This window comes from Trematomus bernacchii, unplaced genomic scaffold (assembly GCF_902827165.1).
Source record: "Trematomus bernacchii unplaced genomic scaffold, fTreBer1.1, whole genome shotgun sequence".
NCBI classification, from domain to species: Eukaryota; Metazoa; Chordata; class Actinopteri; order Perciformes; family Nototheniidae; genus Trematomus; species Trematomus bernacchii.
Window position 1 is genome coordinate 291,106 of NW_022987559.1, and position 25,232 is coordinate 316,337.

The 25,232-nt window shown below is 45.7% G+C and overlaps 1 protein-coding gene across 2 annotated transcripts in view; it reads left to right on the forward strand.

Moving 5' to 3' along the window:
* The window catches only part of LOC117477305 (nectin-2-like), an 82,773-nt gene that overhangs the window by 14,445 nt on the left and 43,096 nt on the right, over positions 1 to 25,232 (forward strand). For both annotated transcript variants that reach the window (XM_034123983.1, XM_034123984.1), the window contains exons 2-6: positions 17,103 to 17,212; positions 18,039 to 18,288; positions 20,243 to 20,536; positions 21,435 to 21,552; positions 22,221 to 22,369. In XM_034123983.1, the coding sequence (XP_033979874.1) occupies positions 17,103 to 17,212; positions 18,039 to 18,288; positions 20,243 to 20,536; positions 21,435 to 21,552; positions 22,221 to 22,369 (921 nt within the window). The remainder of the gene's footprint in view (positions 1 to 17,102; positions 17,213 to 18,038; positions 18,289 to 20,242; positions 20,537 to 21,434; positions 21,553 to 22,220; positions 22,370 to 25,232) is intronic.

Here is a 25,232-nt window from a genome sequence, read left to right on the forward strand (position 1 = left end):
AACCAAAACTAAGGCCTCAGAATGACTTTAAGATGTGAACATGGTCATTTTTGTTTTGTAACATTAAATAAAATAAAAATATTTTATATAAAAAAAAAAATTAAAAAAAAAAGAATTCCCGATCCCCGATTTTTTTCTCCCGATTCCGATCTTTTCAAAATCACGTGATCGGCTCCGATCCCCGATCACGTGATCGGATCGGGACATCTCTAATCATGTGGATGGCATGCAGTAGGATGAGCAAAAGGAAGAGGCGAGTGCAGGCCTCTGCTGCTGGAGGTAAATGTATGTTGGCAGCAGCTTAAGGGAGCAAAAGAGTGAGAGCTGGAGGAGAGAGAAGCCTGTTACTGAACCATCAGGGCTGGTAATGAGACACAGGTGCAGCCGGGGAACCACATCCCCATCAGAGAGGCTGGAAAGTAGTCTAAAACACTGTAGAGGTACAAGAAGGAGACTCAACGCAACATTTCACTTTGACAGAACATTATTACTTATTAGCATCCGCACCCCCATAGGAGTTCTCGAACAATCACCCGAAAACAATGGGCACCCTGGGGACGCGTCATTACTCCGGGCGCCCAGGCTTTATCTAACTATTCATTTGCATCTATTTTGGGCGCCTAGTTAAAAAAATCACAAGTGCAACATATTAAAAATGAACGCGACACGCAGCCCCGTCGTAGGAATAATTATGTGTCTTTGTTTGTAGTTCATCATCATCTCTGATCATCTCATTTAGACTTGCTTTTCAAACATATGCTAATGAACGAGGCGCCGGGAAAAGCCAAAGCGTTGCAACACTGCGACTGATTTCAGCACTTGATTGTTAATGAACTTATATTTGGGTGCGATCGCTAAAAACAGAAAGTGTTGGATTAGTTGGGAAAAGCTGCTGCGAAAAATTGGTTAGCAAGCAAGGACGCATTGAGAAAAAGATTACGGAGGACCCAGGGGAGAATGTAAGGTGACGGATTGAGATATGGGAGAGAGAGGAACAGAGAGGAAAACGAAGGAAGAAGGGCACAAGCTGCACAGGAAAAGGTGTTAAGAAATGTCAGGGGCATTTAATCTGAGGGGTGCGTGTGAGGATGTGAGAAGCACATACACACTCCCTGCCGCAGGCTATAGGTGGGGTGACTACTCTCGCTGCTGCACTTGTTTTTCATCTCCAACTTCCAGATCTGTGAAATGCACGAAGCAGATGGAGGGGTTTAGCAGGGGAGGAATCCCCCACAGCAAACAAGTGTGCGGGCGAGACAGCGCAGGTGCAGTCAGGGAGGGCATGTGGGTGCGTGGTTTTTGTTTGAATGCTAGACATCAGAGAGTGTAAGAGAATGGCCTTTGAATTCAGCCAGTACTGCGAGTAAATATTTTGGAAGAGGCCTGCTGCGTTTGTAGATTGTTCCTTTAAGCGGCGGGGGTGACTTGACTTGAAGGAGATGAGAAGGGAAGGATGGAGGAAACTGTGAAGCAGCAGCTATGTTTATTCCACCATGCAGAGAAGTGGACACAAACTGGGCTTTGTCTCGCCCGGGCTAACCTAGCGTTAGAACTAGCTGTGAGACCTCGGAGACGCTAGCATAAACTGCTTTGCTCGTTCCCCTTCATTTGCTGCCAAATGACATCGCCTACTCTGCTCCGGGGTTGCCCTCGCTGCCAGTGGCGGCCATCATGAATGAACAATGTGTACGGCTCAGGGTCCCTTGCCTCTCCTCGGGGGGTGAGGCCGAAGGTGTTCACTACAGGACACGGAGAAGCTATGCATAAGATGATACTCACGCTGAGGCGGGCTTGTTAGAGAGATGTTTGATCCGTCTCATTTTCTACTGTGCCACTTCGGTGCGAGTACGAATAAACACTTGGAATAACACGTGCACGCCAAACACGCAGCAGTGTGCCCCCTGTGGTGTAGCATGTATTCTTTTTTTTTTGCTATTGTGTTAGGGGCAGGGCAGCTCCAGTGGGGGATGAGGGATAAGAGGGGTCATTCATTCATCTCACACACACACACACACACACACACACACACCACACACACACACACACACACACACACACACACACACACACACACACACACACACACACACACACACACCTCCCTCACAGACCTTTCATCTTTACTCTCACAGGCTTCTCTTGTTCTGTCAGTCTCGCTGAAGAAAAAAGAGGGGAGATAGGGAGAGATGGGAGGAAGGATGTCAGGGAGGGTGGGAACACAGGGAGGAGAAAGAAAAGGACAACAAGTAATTTGAGTTCTCTGTAAAATCATCCACCAAACCCCGCCTTACTCCATCCCCCTCATTGGGGAGAAAGAGTAACAGGTTGCAGATGTTCTCTCTGCTTCTGCCATTTGCTTTTCATCTTCTTCCACCGTGCATCTTCTCATCTCATCCTCTCGTTGCCTCCCCTCCACTCTTCCTCTGTCCATCCCTTCTCTCCCCCGGGCGTGCCTCAGTGGGTCGGTTCCAGTCTGTCTGTTCGCTGATGACTCCACTTGGAGCAGATGTGATTCTCAGCAGCTGTTGCTCTGCAGCATCACCCCCTCATGCCCCCCCCCCCCCTCCCCTCTCTTCCCCCTCTTCTATATCTCTCTCCGCCTTCCCTCCAATGTCTCTTATGTTATTTATCTACATATCTGTTTGTTCTCTGCTACAGCGTAACTCGACTGTAAATGTTTTCTATTTTTCTTATCTCAAGTCTTCTTTGTCTTTCTCTGACCAGCCTCAACAATCAGTTTCATTTTCCAGCCTCCCCGTTGCAGCTGTTTACATTCAAAGCCCATTAGGATTTTGGTCATAACAATAAGTCTGGGGTTTGTCTGCCACGTGAATGCCAACTGTCACACTGTAATCATGTGAAACAAATGCCGGCCATTGACGGCAGCACCGCAGAGGGCAGAGGGGAGCGTATTGTTCCGCCGTAAATCCGTCAAAATGAGAGAACATGTTTGAATCGCTGTGTGTTTGTCTAAGCAAGCGTGTGTTTTTATGTAGTTGTTTTCTCTCCAACACATACCACGGTTTTGTTCGCAGCCAGGCCCAGAGCTAGAATAAGAATCTGTCTGTTTAGCCTGATGTTCAGATGTATGGAGACCAAATGGGATTTGGACACTTAAAGAATGATGAAGTGGGTTTTTTATTAAGGCTTACTCCCATCAGTGCCCTGCGCTTCTTCACAGAGACTTATTAGAATCTTTATTGGCTCCTGCTGTTAATTTCTTTCGGTCTCTTTTGCCTCCATTTCTGTGGGGATTGTCTGGCTGGTGAACTGAGCATCCTCTGACAGGTGCCCTCTTGTCTGAGATTAAAAGAGAAGAGGGAGAGGAGGCGGAGGCGGAGGATGGAGGGGTGGGGGTCACGTCACTTTGATGACTTCAGCCTGGAGGATTCTGTTTCTGGACAGGCGTGTGGTTGCATCTGTGTGGCAGGGCCAGTGTGTGTGTGTGTGTGTGTGCAGAGGCATGCGTGTGTGTCACATCTGTAATTGGCTGCTCACAGCTCGGCCTCTGATCTTGTGGAAATCTGGGATCAGCGTGGCAGATCCGCGAGCTAATCAACGCTGGGAGCCGGCACGCAGGAGCGTCAACCTGCGCCTCGCCCCGCAGGCTGGAATATCAGCGCATGCGGGATTTAATCGCTTCAGAAATCCCTTTAATGGGAAACGTTACATGCAGTCTAATTTGAGGATGTTGAGATAAAACTTTCTGTGTGTGTATTTGAGGTGAGAGCAATGGTATTTTGTGTGCACATGACTGAAACACAGATAAGAGATATCGAGCGCCACTTTGCCCTCTGTGCTCTGAGATGATAAGATTGCAGCGAGGCCAGATCACCGGTGGCTCTCTTTGCACTTTACCCTCTCCGGTCTCTCTGGGCTGTGACGGCTCACGGTGGCATACGGCACAGCGTCATTGTGAAATTCATAAGGGGGAAATCATCACTCATTCCTGGTTCCCCTTTGAGGACTGCGCTAATTAGCCGGCGTCTGTGATTAGTTGGCTTGTGTTTGATCTGCTTCACTCCTCTCAGTCGGGAGAGGCTGCCTGCCTGGGCCAGGATTTGGCTGCGAGGTGCACCAAACACACTCGAGCTGACGCACAAAGACTGAAAAACAAGACACACAAAGATGCGCACAGCGGCACACTTTTCACTGCCTTTCGGAGACTCTGCAGGTGGCCTCAGAGACACAGTATCGTACACAAGCACAAACAAACACAAGCAAGCCGCAGTGCTCCAAACCAAAGCATGCAGCGACAGAGTACAGCTGTTAATATTTCACTAGTGCATACCAAGAACTATGTTTACTTTCACTTGGAGAGTTTCAGCCTGTCGATGAAAGTCCCCTGAAAAACCAAGCGCTTACAATACAGGGCGTGGACGGCTCTCAGAGAAGTGGATTTACTTAACTTAACCCCGAGTGATTACATCTGAAGATGGGCGAATTGTGAATGTAATTAAATTTGTACAAATCCCCCCTTTTGCTCCCCTTTTTTCATTAGGTCTCAACGGCAAAGCACAGTAGGGGATATCATTGCTGCATTAATATGACGAGCAATTCTTCGGTGCGTGACAGAGCGCCGTCTAATTACACCGAAGCTGTTACATTGAAGCCTGTCTGTCCTTGAAGCTGGCCAGTGGAGCATGGCCGGGCCATCTCTCTCTCTCTGTTCAAACCCCCATCTATCTATCCCTCACCTCCCAATCCTCTATCTGTCACTCTGCCTTAAGGCTGTAAATGGCAAACAAAGGCAGCTCCAACACAATGCAATAAGGAGCTGACAGGGGAAGGCTGCACAGAGTGTGTGTTTTCTGGTGTGCTGGTGTTTGTTGTTGCTCCTCCTCATGATGTCTGTGAAGTGACTTCAATCATAGGGTGATCAATTGTCGCATCATTGTGGCTGCTGAGCCTTTACGGCTTAAACCAGGCTTCAAACTGCTCTTTGCCTTTCAAACAGGTAAAGGTGTTAAAGGGGCCCTATTATGCTAATTTCACAACCGATTATTTGTATTTTGTGCCTCTACTGTGACATATGTACATGCTTTAATGGTCTTTATTTCTCTCATAATGGAGGGAACTTTGGGATTGTAGCCTTTGCAGACCATTTACATGCACAGAAACCTATAACACACTACAGGAAAGGGAAACCCACAGGAAGCATAATAGGAAGGAAAGTTGTTTATTCTTCATATAATAATACAAACTAAATAAAATGTTTTCCTCCGTCTTGAAATATAATGTTTTCTTTATTTTAAATATACTTGTTAATTGGCTGTTTTGTTTCATAAGTGTGTTGGTACTCTTGTCTGACAGACAGCAGAGTTTTCTATTGAATGGCATTGGACTGGTTGACCTTGTTTTTTAAACTTTTCATCTTGTACACTGACGGCAACAGAAGCTATGATTATTTTTCAGTCAACACCTCATTGTAGTCATGGTGCTTTTATGATCCTTTGGAGCTCTGTTGTTGCTATAATAGGTTGTAAAATAACCATTAATTTAGCTTTTGAATAAACTGATGATTATATATTCTGATAAAAGCCCATCAAAAATGTCAATTTATACTAAGTTTAAAAAGAAAAAGAGAAATGCACAAAACCTTCACTTTTGAGAAGCCATGACCAGAATTTGAGCTTGATAAATTACCTTTAATAATGAATAGATTTTCAATTTGTTAATTGTTTTTGTTGACTAAGTAATTCATCAACTAATCATTTCAGCTCCAATGATGTATACAGAGCTACAGTAAAGAACACATTTCAGAAGCTTCAAACATGACATCCTACAAAAAAGTCCAGTAAAATGTTTAACAATCAATTAAGCTGCCATGTAAACACTGTGATGAATAAGCATTGTTAACAAAGACCGTCTCAGTTGAAAATGAGGGAGAGCAATTATTCTGAGACCCCCATTTACACGGGAACGTTTACGCACCGTATGCGTTTTCAAAAAAGTCTTCCGTTCACACGCATTCGGCTCAATTAACGTGTCCGTTCACACGAGACTGCTGGAAACGCTGTAGTACATATGCCGGGCCTGTAAGTGGCGCTGCTGCCGCCACAAAATACACCAAAAGCAGCGAAGAAGACCCCGGAGCATGGTTGCCATGGTTGCCCTTCTGTTTATTCTCCGCGGTGGACGGCGTGTGCTCCTGCTGTAAATCTCTCCGGTTAGTCCACCAGCAGATGAAAAACACCCACCTCTCCGCCTCTTCCAAGGGACGAGGGGACCGTGCGGCAGAGTTTCGTTAACATTTTTTTCCGCCGGTCAACATGTCCGTTAAAGTTTAAATCTTCCGGACAAAATTAGAAAAGTGCCGGTCAGAGGTCTTCTTTGTTATTTATTGAGCTTTAAAACAAATTGATAACGACTCTATATAATAATATAAGAATAATAAACGGAGCCTCTCTTTTCCTCCCCCTCTTCTGACAGCCCAGCAGCTGATCTCTGAGCAGGAGACGTGGGGAGAGGGAGACGTGGGGAGAGGGAGACGGGGCGAGAGGGAGACGGGGCGAGAGGGAGACGGGGCGAGAGGGAGGCGGGGCGAGAGGGAGGCGGGGCGAGAGGGAGGCGGGGCGAGAGGGAGGCTGGGCGAGAGGGAGGCTGGGCGAGAGGGAGGCTGGGCTGGGCTGGGCTGGGCTGGGCTGGGCTGGGCTGGGCTGGGCTGGGCTGGGCTGGGCTGGGCTGGGCTGGGCTGGGCTGGGCTATTTCATCGTTATCAGAAAATGATCGTATAGGCGTACACACGGAGCCGTTTGCCCCCCCAGAGCGCTCCGTTTGCAAATCTATGCACCTTGGGACCCGTTATCGTTTGCGGGGTCCGTTTCTATCGTTTTGTTACGGCCTTGTGTAAACAAAAGGGCTATACGCAAGAGAAACTATGCGGATACAACCCGTATCGTCCTCGTGTAAACGGGGTCTGAGTCACTTTTATCAGTGTTTTGAACCTCTCCTGTTATCTGCCTTTCTTAGCTTATCAGTGGACAGAAACTGTTCACACCTTTTATTGGAATGAAACCGGGACTTTGACTTCTTTATGACTAGAAGTATTGCGTGTACGCAGACACAAACATCTGTTGATGTCATCGGGTCATTTTTTAGGGCTTGGCAATATATCATTATTATTTCAACGCCCGTGATATGAGACGACATATTTTCTCAGATGTTGGTGTTCATAAGTGCATTTTCTGAACTTAACAGACTGTTCTAGCTGTTCTATTATTTGCCTTTACCCTCTTAGTCATACTGATGCCTCATTGTTTAAATATTATATGAAGTTAATTAGTTAACCCTACAATATTGTTGAAATGTCCATATTGAGGGTTGGATCAAATAAATATATTCTCATATAGCCTAGCCCAAGGTGTTTTTATGCTTTACATGCTACTAAGAATATATCTATGATGTATTTCTCGCTTTCTTTTCTTCATTCTTTCTTGTGTATAACTTGAGTCATGCACAGGTGCATTTTAAAGCATAAATAAAGTGGTTTTGTGATCTATTTTACTGTTTTACCTTGAACTGGACCATGCAGACAGCCAGCCTCGTGTTATCAGTAGCTTTTGTCTGATTTATATTGAACAGATTGAGTGGAGAGGGAAGCTAAGGTTATGCGCCAATCCCTCTATGGATCTGTCTCCTTGATCTGTACGTCTGTCTGTCTATTACATCTTCACTCATCCGTCCATCCATCAGCCAGCGTCAAAACAATACACCATGTTCCCAAGGCAAGTTGTCATAGTGACTGTCCTTCAGAGAGTTGATCTTAGCACGCAGTACAAAGGAAAGAGACGGAGGGAGGGCCAGAAAACATGAGAACCTGACGCTTATTACACTCCTGCTTTTATTGAGTCTAATAGAAACCACAGTTCGAACATTCTTTCTCTTTTCCTCTCCATCCCCCCGCCCTCCTCAGTATCACCTTTCCCCCTCCTCCTTTTAATGAGAGAACTGATGGGCGGGATGTGTTGTAGTGGAAAGTTTCATCTTACCTGCCTCCTATTGAGACTCGTAGACAAAAGGCCGCTCACCTCCGCCCTCGCAGCGCACTGCAGACCTGCGGGGAGGAAACTCCGACGCACACAATGCAGCTGTTCCAGCACAATGCGTGGATTCTTTCTGCTTTTAATTGCTTCAGTTATCCATCGCCTCCCCCTCTTCTATCTGTGTATTGGTTTGCCACATTCTACCTGCTTGATGTTTACTAATTGTAAATGACCTCGTATTATTAAAATGCAGGTGGACCAATCAGCTATCCATATCTCTGACATTTGAACATTAATAATATGAGTCATAACCACAATATATCCCAACTTATGTGAGTGATACTTTTGCAGGTGCATAAACACACAAGTGGTGGGTGAACATAATCTTCTGTCGTCCAAAAATCCATCCCTGCAGACTTCTCTCAGTGCTCCTACACAGACCTGCCTTCAGTAATTTGATCCAGCTGGTGGTTGTGATGGACACAGTCTATCATAATATTGGTACACACCTCCTTGTTTGTTTGCTTGTGGTGTCTGACCTTCTGTCTTCCATATGGCCGCCATTGATTTGGTACCACGCTGTGTGATCCTCCTGACAGATTGACTGCGCTAATAGCTCTCATATCACCGTACTGCATTGTAATCCTTTAATGTGCAGTATAAATTGGATTAGTCTCTCGCCCCCTCAACTATGACTGATCGGCGTCATGACAGCGTTTGTTGACCAATGGGCTCGTCAGGAGTGGGATGCGTGGTGGCCATGACACTGTGGGGAGAGCAGCTGGGAAATAAAGGCCCCCCTCCCCAAGGTGGAGGACAGGTGAGCGTTGGCGACGAAGGAAACACAGCTGTGTTTTGGGGGCCGGAGGCGGGGTTGTCATGGAATTCCTTTCACTTTAACAGGCGGCTCTGTTTTTAATTCGGGGAAAGGAATCACACCCAGACTGAAATATCCTCTCTGACACCTCGATAGACATCCAAGTGTTGTTAGGGAGGTGAAAACAAGGACGCACCATCGCATTATGTTAACAACTGTCACACAGAGGGCCCGGATGTATACACACACAAGCATGCACATACAGGAAATGATGGATAAAGAGACACACACACACATACGTAAACAGCATGCCTTGGACATTTGCAGAAGTACAACTACCTGGCACTTATCTCCAGCTGTGCACTTCTGACTTAGCCTGATCCTTTAATTCACGGCTATTTCCAAAGTCAGATGCTGCCAGACTCTGGGCGAACACACACACATACACATACACATACACACACACATACACACACCCATACAGAGAATGTCAGGAGAAGTCTTTTTTGGCGAGCTTCCTGCTGGACCAGATAGAGCAGTGCAGGCCCTCAGAATACATAATGGGGTCCAGATCAAGATTTTCCCCACACTGACCCATCTGAAAATGGTGTTTCCTAAAGCTTCAGATTTACATTTTTATGCTTGCACACTGACTGCAGATCTGTCACTTCGGTCACCCGGCTGTAAAACCCAGAAATCACTTGCAGGGCTAAAGATAACACGCCCGGTACAATTACCATGAAGAGCGATGGCACACAGGGCTAGCATGAAGGAGTGAGACAGAGAAAGGAACTAGCAGACTTGAAACAAAAAAAGAGAAAAGGCAAGGAAGAGGAGAATGAGCCAGAGGGATGAAAAGGATTTATTCCAAAATGAAAAGACGGGACAGGGCCATTGCACCGAGAGGAGAAAAAAAAGAAAAGAAGTGAGGGCTGCGGAGAGAAGGCGAGCTGCGGAGGTAGAATGATGTGCAGCGCCGGGCAGACAAAGCAGAGCCGGGAGCCGCAGGGGAGCCGGGTGTCTGTCAGCCATCCAGCCAGTTAGTTATTCAGTCACTTATTCAGTGTGCTGGGGCGATAGCAGCGAGGCGCTGTAGAGGCAGCAGTTATTTGTTTGGCTCAGGAGAGCTGTGTCCTCTCTGGCCACAGTAAACTGGCTGTTACGAGCGACACTTTACTGACCCTAAACGGGCCCAGCGCCAGAAAAAACATGCCATAAAAAACGGCCTTGGTCATTTCCCCCGTGTTTTGTGTTCTACGCTTCATTCACCTCCTTACTTTGCTGCATTCCTTCACGTCCCTCAGCCATCCTCTGTCGCAGTCTTCTCTCTGACCCTCTCTTTCTTTCTTTCTTTCGCTCTCCTTTCCCTCCCTCTCCTGGGTCAGGTACAGTGTAGATGTTGGTGTTTATCAATAATGAAGAGATGAGAGGAGGAGGAGGAGGAGGAGGAGAGCACACTGCTTTCCTTCTTACCCGGGGATGAATTATTTACCCAGTGGAGAAGAGTGCCTCTCCATCCTGAGCGCGTGTGTGCGTGGCTGCCTGTCTAAATGTGGTTATACCTTACCTAGCAGTTGTACGTGTGGAGATGTGCTGTCTCACCACACACACACACACACACACACACACACACACACACACACCATTGTATCTCTTATGCACGGTTTTCCCTTAGCCTGGCAGATGCTAAATGATTTAGCATGGTGTGTATGTTGTTGGTTGTTGGGTTCATCTGTTGGAAGGTGTGATACTCTGAAGTTTAACCAAAGAACCCAGCATGTATAGTTGATGGATTACTCCTGTTTTTTCCAATTTCATTCAAACGTACACGATTCCTATTTCAGACGTGTTTGACCGCCGGAGTTTGCTCGACCTGAAATATTCTGTTTGTGCTATGTACATAGCTGAGAGTTAGATAGAGGAGGTCCACAGAGAGATGCATGCATGGGCTATTGTATTGTGTATGTAATTCCATGTCAGAGACCCTGCAGTTAAATTTCTGCGAGGTCCCATTGTGAATTCCTTGACTTTGCCAGTTTCCTCCGACTCTCCAACTCATGCATACTGTATAGACGTAGTCTCCCTGCAAGACTAAGGTCACAGTCCAGCTGGAGGCAGGAGGTTTGAAATGTAAAAGCTGACGTTTTTAAAGGGGAATATAAAACTGTATTTTTGAAGGATTCTTTAAACTTCCCTGCCGGGTCTTTCTCATGAAGAGGTTGCACTTAATTGAATTGGCAAATGCTTATTTTTGCAAATATTATTCGCTCCATTCCTCGGGCATGTTTGTTATAAACAGGCAACTAAATAGCAATACGCATCAGTGTACACACACACACACACACACACACACACACACACACACACACACACACCTCCCTCCCTGTGCAGATTTCTCCTCCAGCTGTTCATTTCTCCTTGGCACTTTGAAGCCTGTTCATGTCTCTGTGTCCCTCCCTCCAAACCCCTATTTCTCCTTCGCTCTCCTTCTGTTACATTTCATGCATTTCTGCTTCCCTTCCTCATTTCGTCCTGTGTGTCTGATTCCCTTTCTCTTTCCACACTCTGTTCAGAGTCAGTTATCAAACATTTCATCATGGCACTGTGAACAAAGTGAAATGTAGCACTCCCTTCTTCTTCTTGCACCTTTCCTTTATTTTATCTCTCTTCTGCTCCTGTTGCATCAGAAGGACTGATTTCTCTTACCTGCCGTCTCCTGCGATGCAACCTCGATGTAACACCAGACCCTTTTACATTGTTACATTTCCACACTGATTGACATCATGGTGATTTTTGAGTGCAGATCTCACGCGATGGCCTTGATCCTTTTGAAGTGTGATTCTCTATCAAACCACCGCTAGCACAGCTTACAGCATGAATGGATTATGATGGGATGTCATCGGAGAAGTCCATAATGAGCAGTAGCTATTTCTAAATGTAGCTTTCTCGTGTGGTATCGATTGGCCTCTCTTATAGAGAGACCAGCGGAAAGGTCAATGAGAAGCCGAGACACACCTCAAGTCTTCATTTCCTAGTTTTATTCTTGGCTTGTCAAGCTGCCTCGCCTGTCAGAGCTAAGCTGCATTCCCACTCTGCTTCCTGCATACCAAAGTATCCACATCTAAATATGAGTGTGCGCATGCGCGACCCATGCACGTTCACTGTGGGTTTGTGTGGCGTCCACATTTGCGTGTGAAGGTCAGAGGAACCGTGCGGCACAGTGTCGGGTAGCAGCAGCAGCAGCAGGTTCAGGTTGGTGCAGACCGGCAGCAGTGTGGACACGCTGTTATCATCCAAAGAGATGAACAGTCAGCACCTAAATCACAGGTACATTGGTCATAAAAACTGCAGTGTATATAAAGTGAAAAAGAGACCAGAATTGAAGATTTAGTGAGGAGGAACAGTGGTCACAAGCTGTTGCTCTTCATGGATAGACCGGTTAGTTCTGAAATATTTGGACATTCACATTTGTTATGGCTCTGCATTCCAGCCAAAGGAAAGTAAAGAATTTCCTGTCATAAAAACGGATTTATTTTAAATCCAGAAAAACAGGGATTGTTGCCTTGTTGTTGTCCTTATGCACCGTTTAAAAGTCTATGTACAAAAATAGGGCTCTCATTCCCACAGAGGAGGAGAACAGAGTGGAAAATAAGCACTCTCAAACAGCCTTTAAGCCAAAAGTCAGCACTTTAATCTCCGTTATTGCTTCATTTCGACTCCATTTGCTGGAGTGCAAAGCCAAAACAGCAGGAACAAAAAAAGTGCCACTGTCCCAATACTTAGCAGCTGCACCGTACAGAACTACAACCCCAGTAATAATCGTGGAATTGAATCAGCCTCTCTGTCTCAAAAAACTAAATTGCACATGTGGAGCCGCACAGAGCTGGTGTTTGGCATCGCTTCTATTTAGAAACCACTTGTAACCAAGGCCAGCATGCAAACACGCACCGTCGCACTGAGAATATCAGCTGAAGCATGAAACAATGGAGAAGAGAAACATAATCTGATGGATCATCCTTTTACAGTTTCAAACACCCAGGTTCTAGTTTGGGTGGAAGTTACAGCATGCCTTCAACCTGCAGTGTCTTATGGTTAAACGTATGGTGGTGAATATGTAATGACATACACACTCAACATGTATTTATTATGAGGCGAGGCGTTTTATGGCACAAAAGATGATACGCACAACTGAACATAACTAAGTGGTGTAAAAACCTGCCCTTTTGTAAGCATATGATCTCAACATCCCTACACCACCGTTTCATTTTTAATGGACATATTTATTGTGCATCAAAGATAATTTATGCCTGTGCGTCGAGCCGAAGAGAATTGGAGCTTTCAATGCAAGTGATGTTTATACTGATTACCTGTTTTACATTATGTTGTGTAAGCAATAATTAAGCCACCAAAACGGTGTAGGTGATTATATACACTGCAGACGAGGGCTGCACAATTAATGGAAATGTGATCGAAATCATTATTTGGGCTAGAACAATATACAAATAGCAGGGAGCTTAACATTTGTTTCAGGCAAACTATGTAAATATTATTCTAAATTAAGTATTTTGGAGCTTCATAGATGTCGTAGCCTACAAATCGTATTCTACAGACTTAATTCCATATATTTATTTACAAAAATCACACCATGATGATTTTAATATATTTTCCAATGTTAATGAGAATAATAATAATAATAATACAAAAAAGATTAAAATACAAAATTATTAATCATATCGCTATTTCAATATCAGTAAAAATAAACAAATGAAGCTCTTTCTTCCAGATTGTGCAGCCCTACTTCATACATTCTTTGTTTTGTGACCTAACAACATCACTGTTGAAATCCAACACTTGTCAAGTCATCACATTAGGAGGTGGGATGGGATCTATTCTGGTTCTCCTGTAAGAGAAAGGTCAGAAAGAGTGAGAGAAAAGACACTCCAATCAAAGCTATTATTCCCCACGAGTAAATAGGGTGGGCGGAACAATAACATAAAGAAAAGAAATTGAGAAATTCATCCAAAGCTGGAAGAATAATGAAAGCCAAGAACACTTATTAAGACAGCGATGCACTAGAAAGGCCAAAGAAAGCACACTCTTTTGTACTCTTTCACACACAGGGAAGCAATCTTCAGGAACACGGAGAATGTCAGAGCTTCATCCTGGCCCTCCTGACAGTGCACAGCCACTAGCCTGATGAGATGGCAGAGAGTCAGTGAGCTCTGAAGGCCATTAGATATTTTAGGTGATGGCCTGCTCTCCCTGTCCCCCTGACGTTGTGCTTTCCTCCACTGTAGCGAGGCTCAGGCAGAGGACATGAATGCCATTAGGCGTCAGAGTTAGCCAGGCAGGCGGACACAGGCTGATAAGCGTCTGCTCGCTTTTTAAGCTCCATTGGGCTGCAGAGGAAATTAGGATTTTGAGTTTTTATCCGTCTTTTTCTCTTTCCTCTCTCCGGCTTCCTCTGGCTCATTCAGTCTGTTTTTCAGTTTCTCCTTCGCTCACGTTCTCTTCTTCACAGCCACTGTTTCACACAAGGTCAGGTGTGGAGTCTCTCCTGCCTCACACCTCCCGGCTGTTCTCCCCTCACCTCTCCTCGCTCTGTTTCTCTCCACCTGTACCAACCCCACCCCCCCACCCCGTCGTCTCCATTTTTAGGTTCTCTGTTTCACCTACTTCCTCTCTCACTTCTCTTATTTCTCTCTCTTCCGAATGTCTCTCTTTTGTCCCTCAGCTGTCTCCTATTAACCTTGTTTATCGCTCACACCGTCTCCCCATCGAGATCCTCCTCCTCTCTCCTCTTCTCTCACCACTCTGTCTTTACACTCCCCCTTTCATTCTCTATTCCTGGCACCACGCTCTCTTCACACACTTTCATCCCCACTTTCCCAGTCACTTCCCCAGCCCCCCCCCCCTCCTCTCATCCTCCATCACTTTGGCATTCCCAGACTGTCTCTGCTCTTTCATCCTTCCATCCTTCGCGCACACTTCCTCTCTCCTCCTTCCTTCCGTATTCATTTTCCTCTCCACAGACGAATGGTGGGAAATATGGAAATGTCAGCGTGACCGGGCGGGGGATCAGAGAGGACGGCGTTAATATGCCATCAGCATGTGTGTGTGCACATCATGTGGGTGTTAAAGACATAATGATAGGTGACAGTACTCGGGACGGTGGCATCTGACTACTCGAGGACGCTGAAGAGGACGGTTTGCGTGGGCCTGCGTTTGTTTGGTAGCGTTATTCCAATGGCACCTGCAGGCAGCACTGCTACTGTAAAGTAGAGCAGCGGTGACACAAGGCTTCTGTTCTCCCTCTCCTCCCCACTTTCTCTCCCCCCTGTCGCTCCTCCCCGCCTCACAGTCTTACCCTTGAACCGTCTTTTATTCTCTCATTCCCTTAGTTCCTGTCTCCCTCCACCTCCTGTCTCTCTCTCTTCTGTTTTAAAAGACCGATGCTCTCTCAATATTTATACTGACAATTACTATTTCAAATGCCGCCTTGCCTCAGCATTTAGGAAAGGCTGTCGTGTTCAAGCACATGCACGCACACGCACGCACACGCACGCACGCACGCACACGCCGACTTTTCCTTTCTGTGTCTGCTCTTCTAATGACACGGATTCTCTGAGACTTCAGGGCTGGGATTTAGGGACCATCGTGGAGGACGAAGACGTGTGTGAAGACGTGCTTGTGTGTAATATTCATTTCCCCGGGGCAGTCTAAAGTCTCATAAGGCCAGCCTGTCTCTCATCTGAGCTCTGCAGGATCTGACCCGGGTTGGCTCTCCTCTTATTGCTTCAGAATGACAGACAACAGGCTCTGCCCCCGCATCACAAGCTGTGCACGCGCTCCTGTGTTAATTTAAATGTGCTCACAAGGAAGGAACCTGAGGCGGAGCAACTTATCTTCAGTGGCACATAGTGTAATGCACTTTGACATTAGACCATACTCTCCAAACAGGATTAGTAATCAAGGGTTTCAATAACCCTTGATTTTGTTCCCATTCCCCAAGCTAATCTGTTTGAATAGTTAAGATAAATTGACAGAGGCGTGTTGCTCCGTCTTTACTAAACACTCCAGGCGTTGGAAAGATCACAGGTCAAGAGATCGGTAATAAAACTGTCATGAGCTTTTGTGTGTGTTCTTGCACAGATATGTATGTGAGCAATAGAGAATAAAAAAAGCAATGTGTTCCTCTCCCCAGCCCGATGAGGCTCTCTGCGCTCCCACGGGCTGCTTCGTGGTTGTCCAGAGGTTCCTCTGTGGCTACAAGGGGGTTGTTTTGTGGTTGTAAATTGGGCTGGTCCTGTGAGAGCTGGTGTTATTCTAGGAAGGGCTTGTTTTCCTCCTCTTTCCCACTCAAGTCTTTCTGCTCCTTCCTCTCTCTTCTCTTCCTCCGTATTGATATCTCAGATCTCCCTTGAGTAGAGAAGCTGAGGTGTTTATTGCTCGTCAAAAGAGAAAGACAGCACTGGCCTTTCCCTCTTATCTACTAGCCCATGGGTTTCATGTGTGTGGGTGTTTTGTATCAGCCCTGCAGATCATATTAGTTTCAACACAACAGCTTTGGCTCAGCACAAACGGGTGGAACCAGTTCGGCGAGTAATTGTTTGTCTATAGGGTAAATGGTGTTTCTCTGGTGCCGTTGTATGTGTGTATCCTGCTGGTGAACACACACAGAGCCCTGGCTGCAGACATTTGAAGTTGTGTATCAGCAGGTAATCCACTGTTACTTAAAACAGGTGCCATCTCACATACACTAATGCGTGCTTACTCATACATGTAATTACATTTTCAGAGGGACCTGGATTACACACACACATATATGCACACACGCGTGGCAGTTTGTCCTTTTAAAAGCTCCCTGGTTCTTTCAGTTTCTCACACACCCACCGACACAAGGCACTAAGAAAAGCATATTTATTTTCACTCTTTGCTGTAACACAGGAATGTGTCGGCACAGCAAATGGCAGGCTATAGAACAGCATGAACCATCCCCATGATTTATGACCTATGTGCAAAAGAGAACTGGCTTTTCTTCTCTCTTTTATTCCATCTACTTATTTCGTTTTTGTTTCGCTTACTCCTTTCACATGAAAAGTCATGGAGAGATATCAGACTCTTGGCCTACTTGCCTAGGTTTACTAAAGCTGTCCTCTGTTGTAGCAGACACTTCCACACTGTCCTCATTTATCATCAGCAGGCTTTGTTCTAACACCATTCCTCTGCTCCCTTTCCTCGCCTCCTATCCTAGTTAAGGACAGGACAGACATTAATGTTTCCCTCTCTTCCTCTCCTAGGAGTGTCGGGTCAGCGGGTGAAGGTGGAGCCCGAGGTGTTGTCTTACCCCGGCCAGACAGTCAACCTGCGCTGTGCCTTCACTGATGCCACTGGGATTCAGCTCACAATGGTAAGATAGAAACTGTCATGATGCAATTTGTCTTTCTTTTTCAGCTGGGATTTGATTTCTTCTTTTTACAACCGCACTCACATAAGCTCTAAAATGGGTTTGGGGTATCGTATCGTATCAAATCAAATGTCTGATTCATTCAAATTGCAGCTCAATGTGCTGACTTGACTCAGTACAATGTGATGAAATAGCTTGGGACTACAATTTGCTGTCACAATTTCAGCTTACACAGCGGCCATTAAGCAAATGCACAATGTGGTATTTGAAAGATAAAGTATTTGTGTGTATCAATCTCATCCTGCAGGTGTGGGAATCTAAGTCGCACAGATGGAAAACATCAATTCATTGCAATGAGAATAAACATTAAACGATAATACAGGTCCATGTGCCTTGTTTACCTATCCCATCATCCCGTAATCTAGCAAATCAAAGCCCACAGAATGAATCCCAAGGCTAGTAATAGGTTTTTATCCCATTTAGGCTTAATACTTTATTATGCCGTACAAACAATACTAAGCTTAATTTTGCTTCAGGGGATTGAATATGCTAATGAAACACTTCTTAGTCGCATCTCAATGAAGTGGGAAGTACACAACTGTGTTTGGTTCCGCTAAGAGTGGCTCAGAGAGAGTGCGGCTCCTGAAAGTCACATCCATATTCATACCTGCTCCACTTATTTGATTGGGATGCTGCGAACGCTGCCCTGTGGAGTTCACAGAGAAATGTCTTAAAATGCTCTCCAGTGTGTGTGTTATCAATGGCGTGTTAAATGAGGCCTGATGTTTTTCACTGTACGCATCCTAACCACTGAGCCCCGTTAACGCAGGTCACCTGGATCTACGAGCCGAAGGATGGAGAGAGGATCAACATCGCCGTGTTTCTACCCAACTATGATCCCAACTACCCCGACTCGCCCGTGAAGGGCAGAGTCAGCTTCGCGCCCAGCCCCCCCAACGTGGTCAGCCCCTCCATCGAGATCAGCAACGTGGGGATGACCGATGAGGGGAAGTACATCTGCGAGTATGCCACCTACCCCAGCGGCAACGAGCAAGGCATCACGCACCTCGTCATGCTGGGTGAGCCATGATCTACATAATGTGTATATAACAATAATAGGGCAAGGCGATCAGAATTCCTTTATTTGTCCCGCTACAGGGACATTTATGGCATTACAACAGCAAATTACAGGGTAGATTGATTGGTTACTATATGGCACACAATAGGTAAAAGCAAATACAGGTGAGAAAACCAGGGTAAACATAATTCAAATATAAGTAGCCGTATTTCTTACAAAAAACTGCCCATGAAAAAATATTGAAGTATGTTTACATATTGTAAATAACAATAAAGCGTACATTGCATGTGACTTTATATTGCACTGAGCTGATATTGCACATCAGAGATGTTAAAGTCTTTGTGAGACAAAGTCCAGGATCTACTGTATCTCTATCCTTGAAGATCTCCATAAAATATTGCATGAAAATTACAAATAATACCTATAAGGATTTTGAAAGCTGTGGGAACCTTTCATAAATGTTCTGGTGGAACTTATTTGAATTGTTTGGCCCCACAGGTCGTCCCTGATCCCTACAAAGCGGCTCTTTCTGACACACTGTTCTTTTTTATATTTAGCACCACAGTGGCTCATAATTGTACGGTTCTGTCTGTCAAGGCTAGCACCTTTCAATTTTTTGAATAGTCTTCAAATTATACAACAGAAATACAAGATATAGATGGATAGAAATATATTGTTTTTTAACATCACAGACGGTCTTTGAAAAATGATCAAATAGACAGTGATACACCGAATGGTATTTTTGCATATAATGCCCATCCTGTATGTTTATCAACGCGTTCTCTTCGGTTCAAACCATCACAGGACTTTAAACACAAAGTCTGATAAATCTTCAATTTAACATTTCTGTTTTATTACATTAAGCCTAAATTGTTTTTTTAGGGTAAACACACATGACCTTGACTAACTGCTCTGATTTGTAGTTTGCCAAAAAGTTCTTTACCATGAACTTGATTAATTAGTCGAAGCAATTTTTAACAGGACGATCTCTCAACCCTCTTACTACATTTATATCGACATAAAAAAAATCCTAGTTCTGTGTTTCATGGTTATTTGTTTTAAGTGGAGTTTTAGAGACTTGTTGAATCAAAATGCATAGATTTGTCCTTGAATCTGTTACCAATCTGTATGTACCAGGTGTTTGCATGTTAACCTTGCTTACTACATTATATAAATGCAAAGTACTCTCTGCTTACCACTCTCTGTCAGTCTCTCTAACTCTCGCCATCCCCCAAAGGTACCATGCAGGTTAAAAGCATGTCCAGCTAGGCTTGATTGCTATTATAAGTGGTATTGTCAGATCAATTGTGTTCTTGTTAATGCAATGGAACCATTGGTCTAACCTTGGCCCAGCACCAGTGCCTCCGCTCTCTCTCTCTCTCTACAGGCATCATGCCTCCCTGCTTCCCCAGAGGCTCCTTATTGATCTGGCTGCTTGTCATGCCGGCTGTCAGCTCCTGTCCTGCTCTCTCCTCTCTCCTCTCTCCTCACTCCTATCATGGAGGGGAAGTGAGGAAGGATGAGCAAGGGGGGTAGAGTAGAGGGGGGGTTGAGGGGATGACTGAGATCATGTAGTGATTTAGAATTTGTGTATGGAAATGTGCCTGACCAGTCAGAGAAATTGTTTATCAATGGCGGGTGATGGGGATGGAGAGGGAATGGATTAAAGAAACAGGGGGGAGAGTGAAAGAAGATTTAGGGTGTTTGCTCTGCTGCTCCTAAGTGTTTATCAATGTAGCCACAGAGAGGGAGAGAGGGTGAGTGGAGGATGTTTGGAGATTGAGGTTTTGGATTTGCTTTTGCCAGGCTGGTGACTCAAATTGTTTATCGATAATGGTGCACATTATCTTTTCCCTCAGCTGTCTTATTTCCATTTGATCTATTTCTACATCCTTTAATCTTCTCTCTGCCACTCTGTGTCTCTTCCTCCCTCCCTCCCTCCCTCCATCCATCAGCTAAGCCTCAGAACTCGGCCTCCATCGTGACCGTGGTGGCGGGCAGTAAGTCGGTCGTTGTGGCGCGCTGCGAGTCCGTGGACGGCCGCCCCCCTGCCAAGATCTCCTGGGTGACCGCAGCCAATGGCAACGGCACAACGGTTACCAAACCGGGCGCCGACAACACGGTGACGGTGATCAGCGAGTACAGCATGGTCCCCTCCCCCAAAGACAACGGGAAGGACCTGAGCTGCGTGGTGGCTCACAGGACGCAGGTCAAACCAGAGAGCTTCCACCTGAAGCTGGCAGTGGAATGTAAGACACACACACACACACACACACACACACACACACACACACACACACACACACACACACACACACACACACACACACACAGTTTTATTGTGTTGCACTTTTGGAGGAGCCTGTGACCTAAGATTTTCATTGTCATAACTATACTGTAGCTATGCACAAATGACAATAAAAGCCTTGAATCCTTCCAGACACACACAGACACACACACACACACACACACACACACACACTCACAGTTTTATTGTGTTGCACTTTTGGAGGAGCCTGTGACCTAAGATTTTCATTGTCATAACTATACTGTAGCTATGCACAAATGACAATAAAAGCCTTGAATCCTTACACACACACACACACACACACACACACACACACACACACACACACACACACACACACACACACACACACACACACACTTATTATTCCATGAATTGCTTTGCAGTCCAGCATGTTCCTTTGTAATTTCTATTTTATTACATTAGCTTAATTTTGATTTGTACAAAGGAATCTTACATGACCTTGACTAACTGTTCTGATTTATCGCTTGCCAAAGAGTTTTTCCCTAGACTTTTATACCACGAATGGATTCATTAGTCAAAGAAATAATAACAAGACCTTTGCTAATCGCTTACCCTCTTACTACATTTCCATCTACATTTATCAACAAACAAAAAAAACAGTCCTGGTCAAAATCCCTGTTTTGTGTTTCATGGTTCTGTCTCTCTAGTATAGCTGAAGAGACTTGTTGAATCACAGAGTATTTAAGCTGTTTTATGATAATAATCTTTCCCTGAATCTGTAACCACACACTTCATCAATTCCTTTGCAGCATGAGTGATTAATTGAGCACGTTTTTTTTCTCTTCCCTCCTGCCATTCATCTGTCGTTCCCCCAGTTGCCCCTCAGGTGACAATAGTAGGTTACGACAATAATTGGTACGTGGGTCGTACAAATGTGGAGCTCACCTGCCAGGCCACGGGAAACCCCACGCCGCTGACCGCCCAGTGGAAGACGTGAGTATCCACACAATCGTCATTTGCATTTTCTTGTCTTTCTTGCGTTTTTGGTTGCTCTTTTCCCCTCGCGTTCCCTTCCTCGCCCTCCACCGTCAGGTCCACACAGCCGTAATCAGCCCTTTTTTATTATTGCCACCACCGCCTTTTGCTCTGATTATGGAGATAGACGTGTAATTTCTCATAATGGACTCTGCGACTCGAGATTTGACCCTCGCATAATGAGAAACACAATATGACTCCCTCTCTCCCTTATTTCCGTATTATCAGCTATCAACATGAGACAACATTTGAAGAAGAAAAAAAAAAACTGGAAAGTCTGGTGCTGAAAAATGGCAGAGATGAGATTTTGGGCTGGGGTCCAGCAGTTTTTATTTTCCTCATGTCCCCATCGTATTTTCCTCCACTGTGTGATAATAGATTGCCGTTTGAGGAAGGGGGAAACTGATTGGTTTTGCACTGCTGATCAAGATTACCCGAATGTGATGACTGTGCACAATACAACACATTTCTGTAAATGCACATCGCTCTCAATGCGTTATAAAGTCAAACAAACCACAATTCCTTTTCTTACTGTAGTGAGAGTTGCCAAAGAAATGTCGTTGTGTACCTTGTATGATGACAAGAAAGATATATTCAATTCTATTCTATTCTCGTGCCCCCTGCAGGATGACGGGAGAGATGCCCGACACGGTGCAGATCACAGACAACAAGCTGAAGGTGCTGAAGGTGGACGACGCCGTCAACACCACTTTTGTCTGCGAGGTCAAGAACCGCATCGGGCTGGGCAGGGATCAGGTCGCCGTCATGGTCAGAGGTGAGTTCAAGGACACAGACTCAAACACATGTACAAAGTCTAATTACATTACACACACAGTCCTCATTTAACACGTATACTTCAACCTGCTTGGAGAACAAACTGTAACACAAGAAACACGTAATAAAAGTGTTCCTTGTGTGCACTTCTCTTTTATGAATTTGCATTAGACTCCTGTCATCACAAATCCACCCATTTGCTGCTCCTAAGTAGGTTAAAGCTGAGACAAAGTGTATTTCGCACACGTTGCATTAATGTCCCAACACACAGATGAATTGGACTCAATAAACTCGTCAGTAAAGCAGTGAACATTTCAGGAATGAAATGAAAAACACATTTGTGGCTCACTTGGGCCTCGCTCGTCATCTAAAGCATCCCCCGGCTTGTATATAAAAACATTTATATCATCTGAACTGATGAACTAGAACCGAGCTCACTTTCATCACACATGCTACACGTCTCCTGGTGTGCTGTGCTCTCATGTTTTCCCCAAGGACACACACCTTGTTCTGCCTCACATGAACACACACGCTGAGTCTGGGGTGTGTAGTGTAGGGCTAGAGGGTCCAGATGCTCTGTCCGTGTGTGTGTGTGTGTGTGATTGTTATGAGCGTGAATATGTATCTGCATGCCTTTTCGTGCTTTTGGGTTCTCCCTCTCAACTTTCCCTCTCTCTTTATCTCTGCTCCCTCCCTATTAAGAATGCGTGTCACTTTTCTACATCTCTTTGCACACACTCGATAACACTGTATTATCAAAGTTTCTCTGCCTCAGCGGTACCCAAGGTCGGCCGATCCGCTTTGTACATCAGATGGCATTTACTGAGCTGCTTTTTCCACAAGGTTTCTTTAGCCGTAGTTCACACAGAAGAGATGGTACTTTTTATTCTAGTTTTCTAAAAATGAGAGAGCAGTTTCCCCCCCCCCCCCACCTTCTAAAGTCACGATCACAAAGGCAACCGAGTGGCTTCTCAGCAGTACTCTTGGCCATCGCTGATGAAAGGAAAGACCAAAGCAAAGCAAATGAGCAGCGTTCATTCAGATTCAGAGACTTGAAGAAAAGGCTGCAATTAGTAAAAGTGATGAATATAACTCAATGTGACACTGTTGACTTTGAAATATATCTGTATTTCATTGCTGCTTTGGGTCTAGCTGAGACTTGTGCTGTCTTGTCGTCTGTGTGACTGTGTGTGGGTGTGTGTGTGTGTATATTTGTAATGCATTCAGGTGTGCTGTGTAGCTTGCTGTACCACCTCAGGTCTCTGAGTGAAACCATCCATAACGGGGCCAGTCATGATGAAAAACAGTCGATTCCTGCAGCCCCTTCTGTTCCTCAATCGTCTTTAGCAGCACCCCTCAACAGAGCTCACTCCCGACTTTCCCCTCATACAAAATACATCCCACTCCACTCTTGGGCCTGCACTTAACCAGAAGTTATTTTTTGCTGACATGGAGGTAAACCCTGCCTATAATGGGGGGGAAAAGTGTATTCCTCTGGTGCCTTTAGTTTAAGAGCACTCCTTCATGCCCTCGTTTTATCTACCGTTTTTTTTTCCTGTCCTCTTGCTCAGTCTCTCCTTATTTCCACTTTTTTATTTTATCTCTCACCCCCCCCGTCTTACTTCAAGTCCCTTGGCTCGTTACGGCGCCTCAGCATGCGTCACCACTCGTCCTCTGGGGCCATTCTGTGCCGCTGCAAAGGAGCGTAACCGGCTTCTGTTGCACAAAGGATGTCACCATCTCCCGCCGTGTATTACAAAGCAACAAGCAGGGAAGATACAACGATCCAAGGAGGAGATGGAGGCTGCCGCTTTTAGACTTTAAGAAGCCAGAGAACGTGCACCGGGATAAATCAGTGCCAGCATGCAATCCCCACACGAAGAGAGCGAGGCATGGGGGATAGAGGGAGAGAGAGCGTGTGCTGACGGCATTTAAAACTCCCTTGGGAATCTTGTGCCACTGCATCCTATCTGCACTGCTATTGGCCTCCACTATCTCTCAGCATAGCGTGCGTCTGTCTGTCTGCAAGCCTCTCAGAGCGGATCAGTCACCCTTTGCTGCTTCAGCTCCTCACTTCCTCTCCCCCTCTGCCTTCTATCCTCCATTTCAACTCCTGTTCTTCATCCCTCTCCCCTCTCATCCCCTCTCCCCTCTCATCCCCTCTCCTTCATGTTCTGGTGTCTCTGGTCTCTTCCAGTGTTCAACTTCCTACAGTTCCCTTGTCCTATCATCTCCCTCCTCCATCTCCTTCTTGTTCTCTCGTGGCCCAACTTACCTCCTCCCTGCTTCCCACTCCTCTCTTACTCACCGGCGAAGGAGGAGGATAAGACGCGAGCTGAAACTCGCTGGCAGTCGAGAGGTGACTGAGGCATTCGGCAAAGAGTGAAGGAGGGTTTGCAGAAGGCATGGAGAGGGCGAGAAGTGCTCTGAAAGAGATTGAGTTTCCATCAGAGGGAGTGCAATGTAAGAGTTGGATGATGGTGGAATCGGAGCGGGTGAAAGATGTGGAATGACTCCAGATGGGAGACCTGTGGAGCCTAATGTGAATGCGTGTAGACAAACAGGGCTAAGAGGGGCCGACAGGCGTGAAATGGCCAGCACCTGCTACATAGCTGGTGCCCCTCTCCTCTCTACCCCACAGCTGCATGACACACACACGCATATAATACTGTGTGTGTGTTTCCGTGTCCTCTGCCCTCAGTCTCGTCCTGTGCTCCCGGAGGCTCAAGAGAGGGATGGATGTCCTCTCTTCTCCTTGCCTCTCTCATCTTCGATCCCGCTGCTTACTCACACAAACCCAAGCATCCCACCCCTCCTCTTTCCTTTCGATTTATCTCTCCCTTGCTATCTCTTTCGCTGCAGTT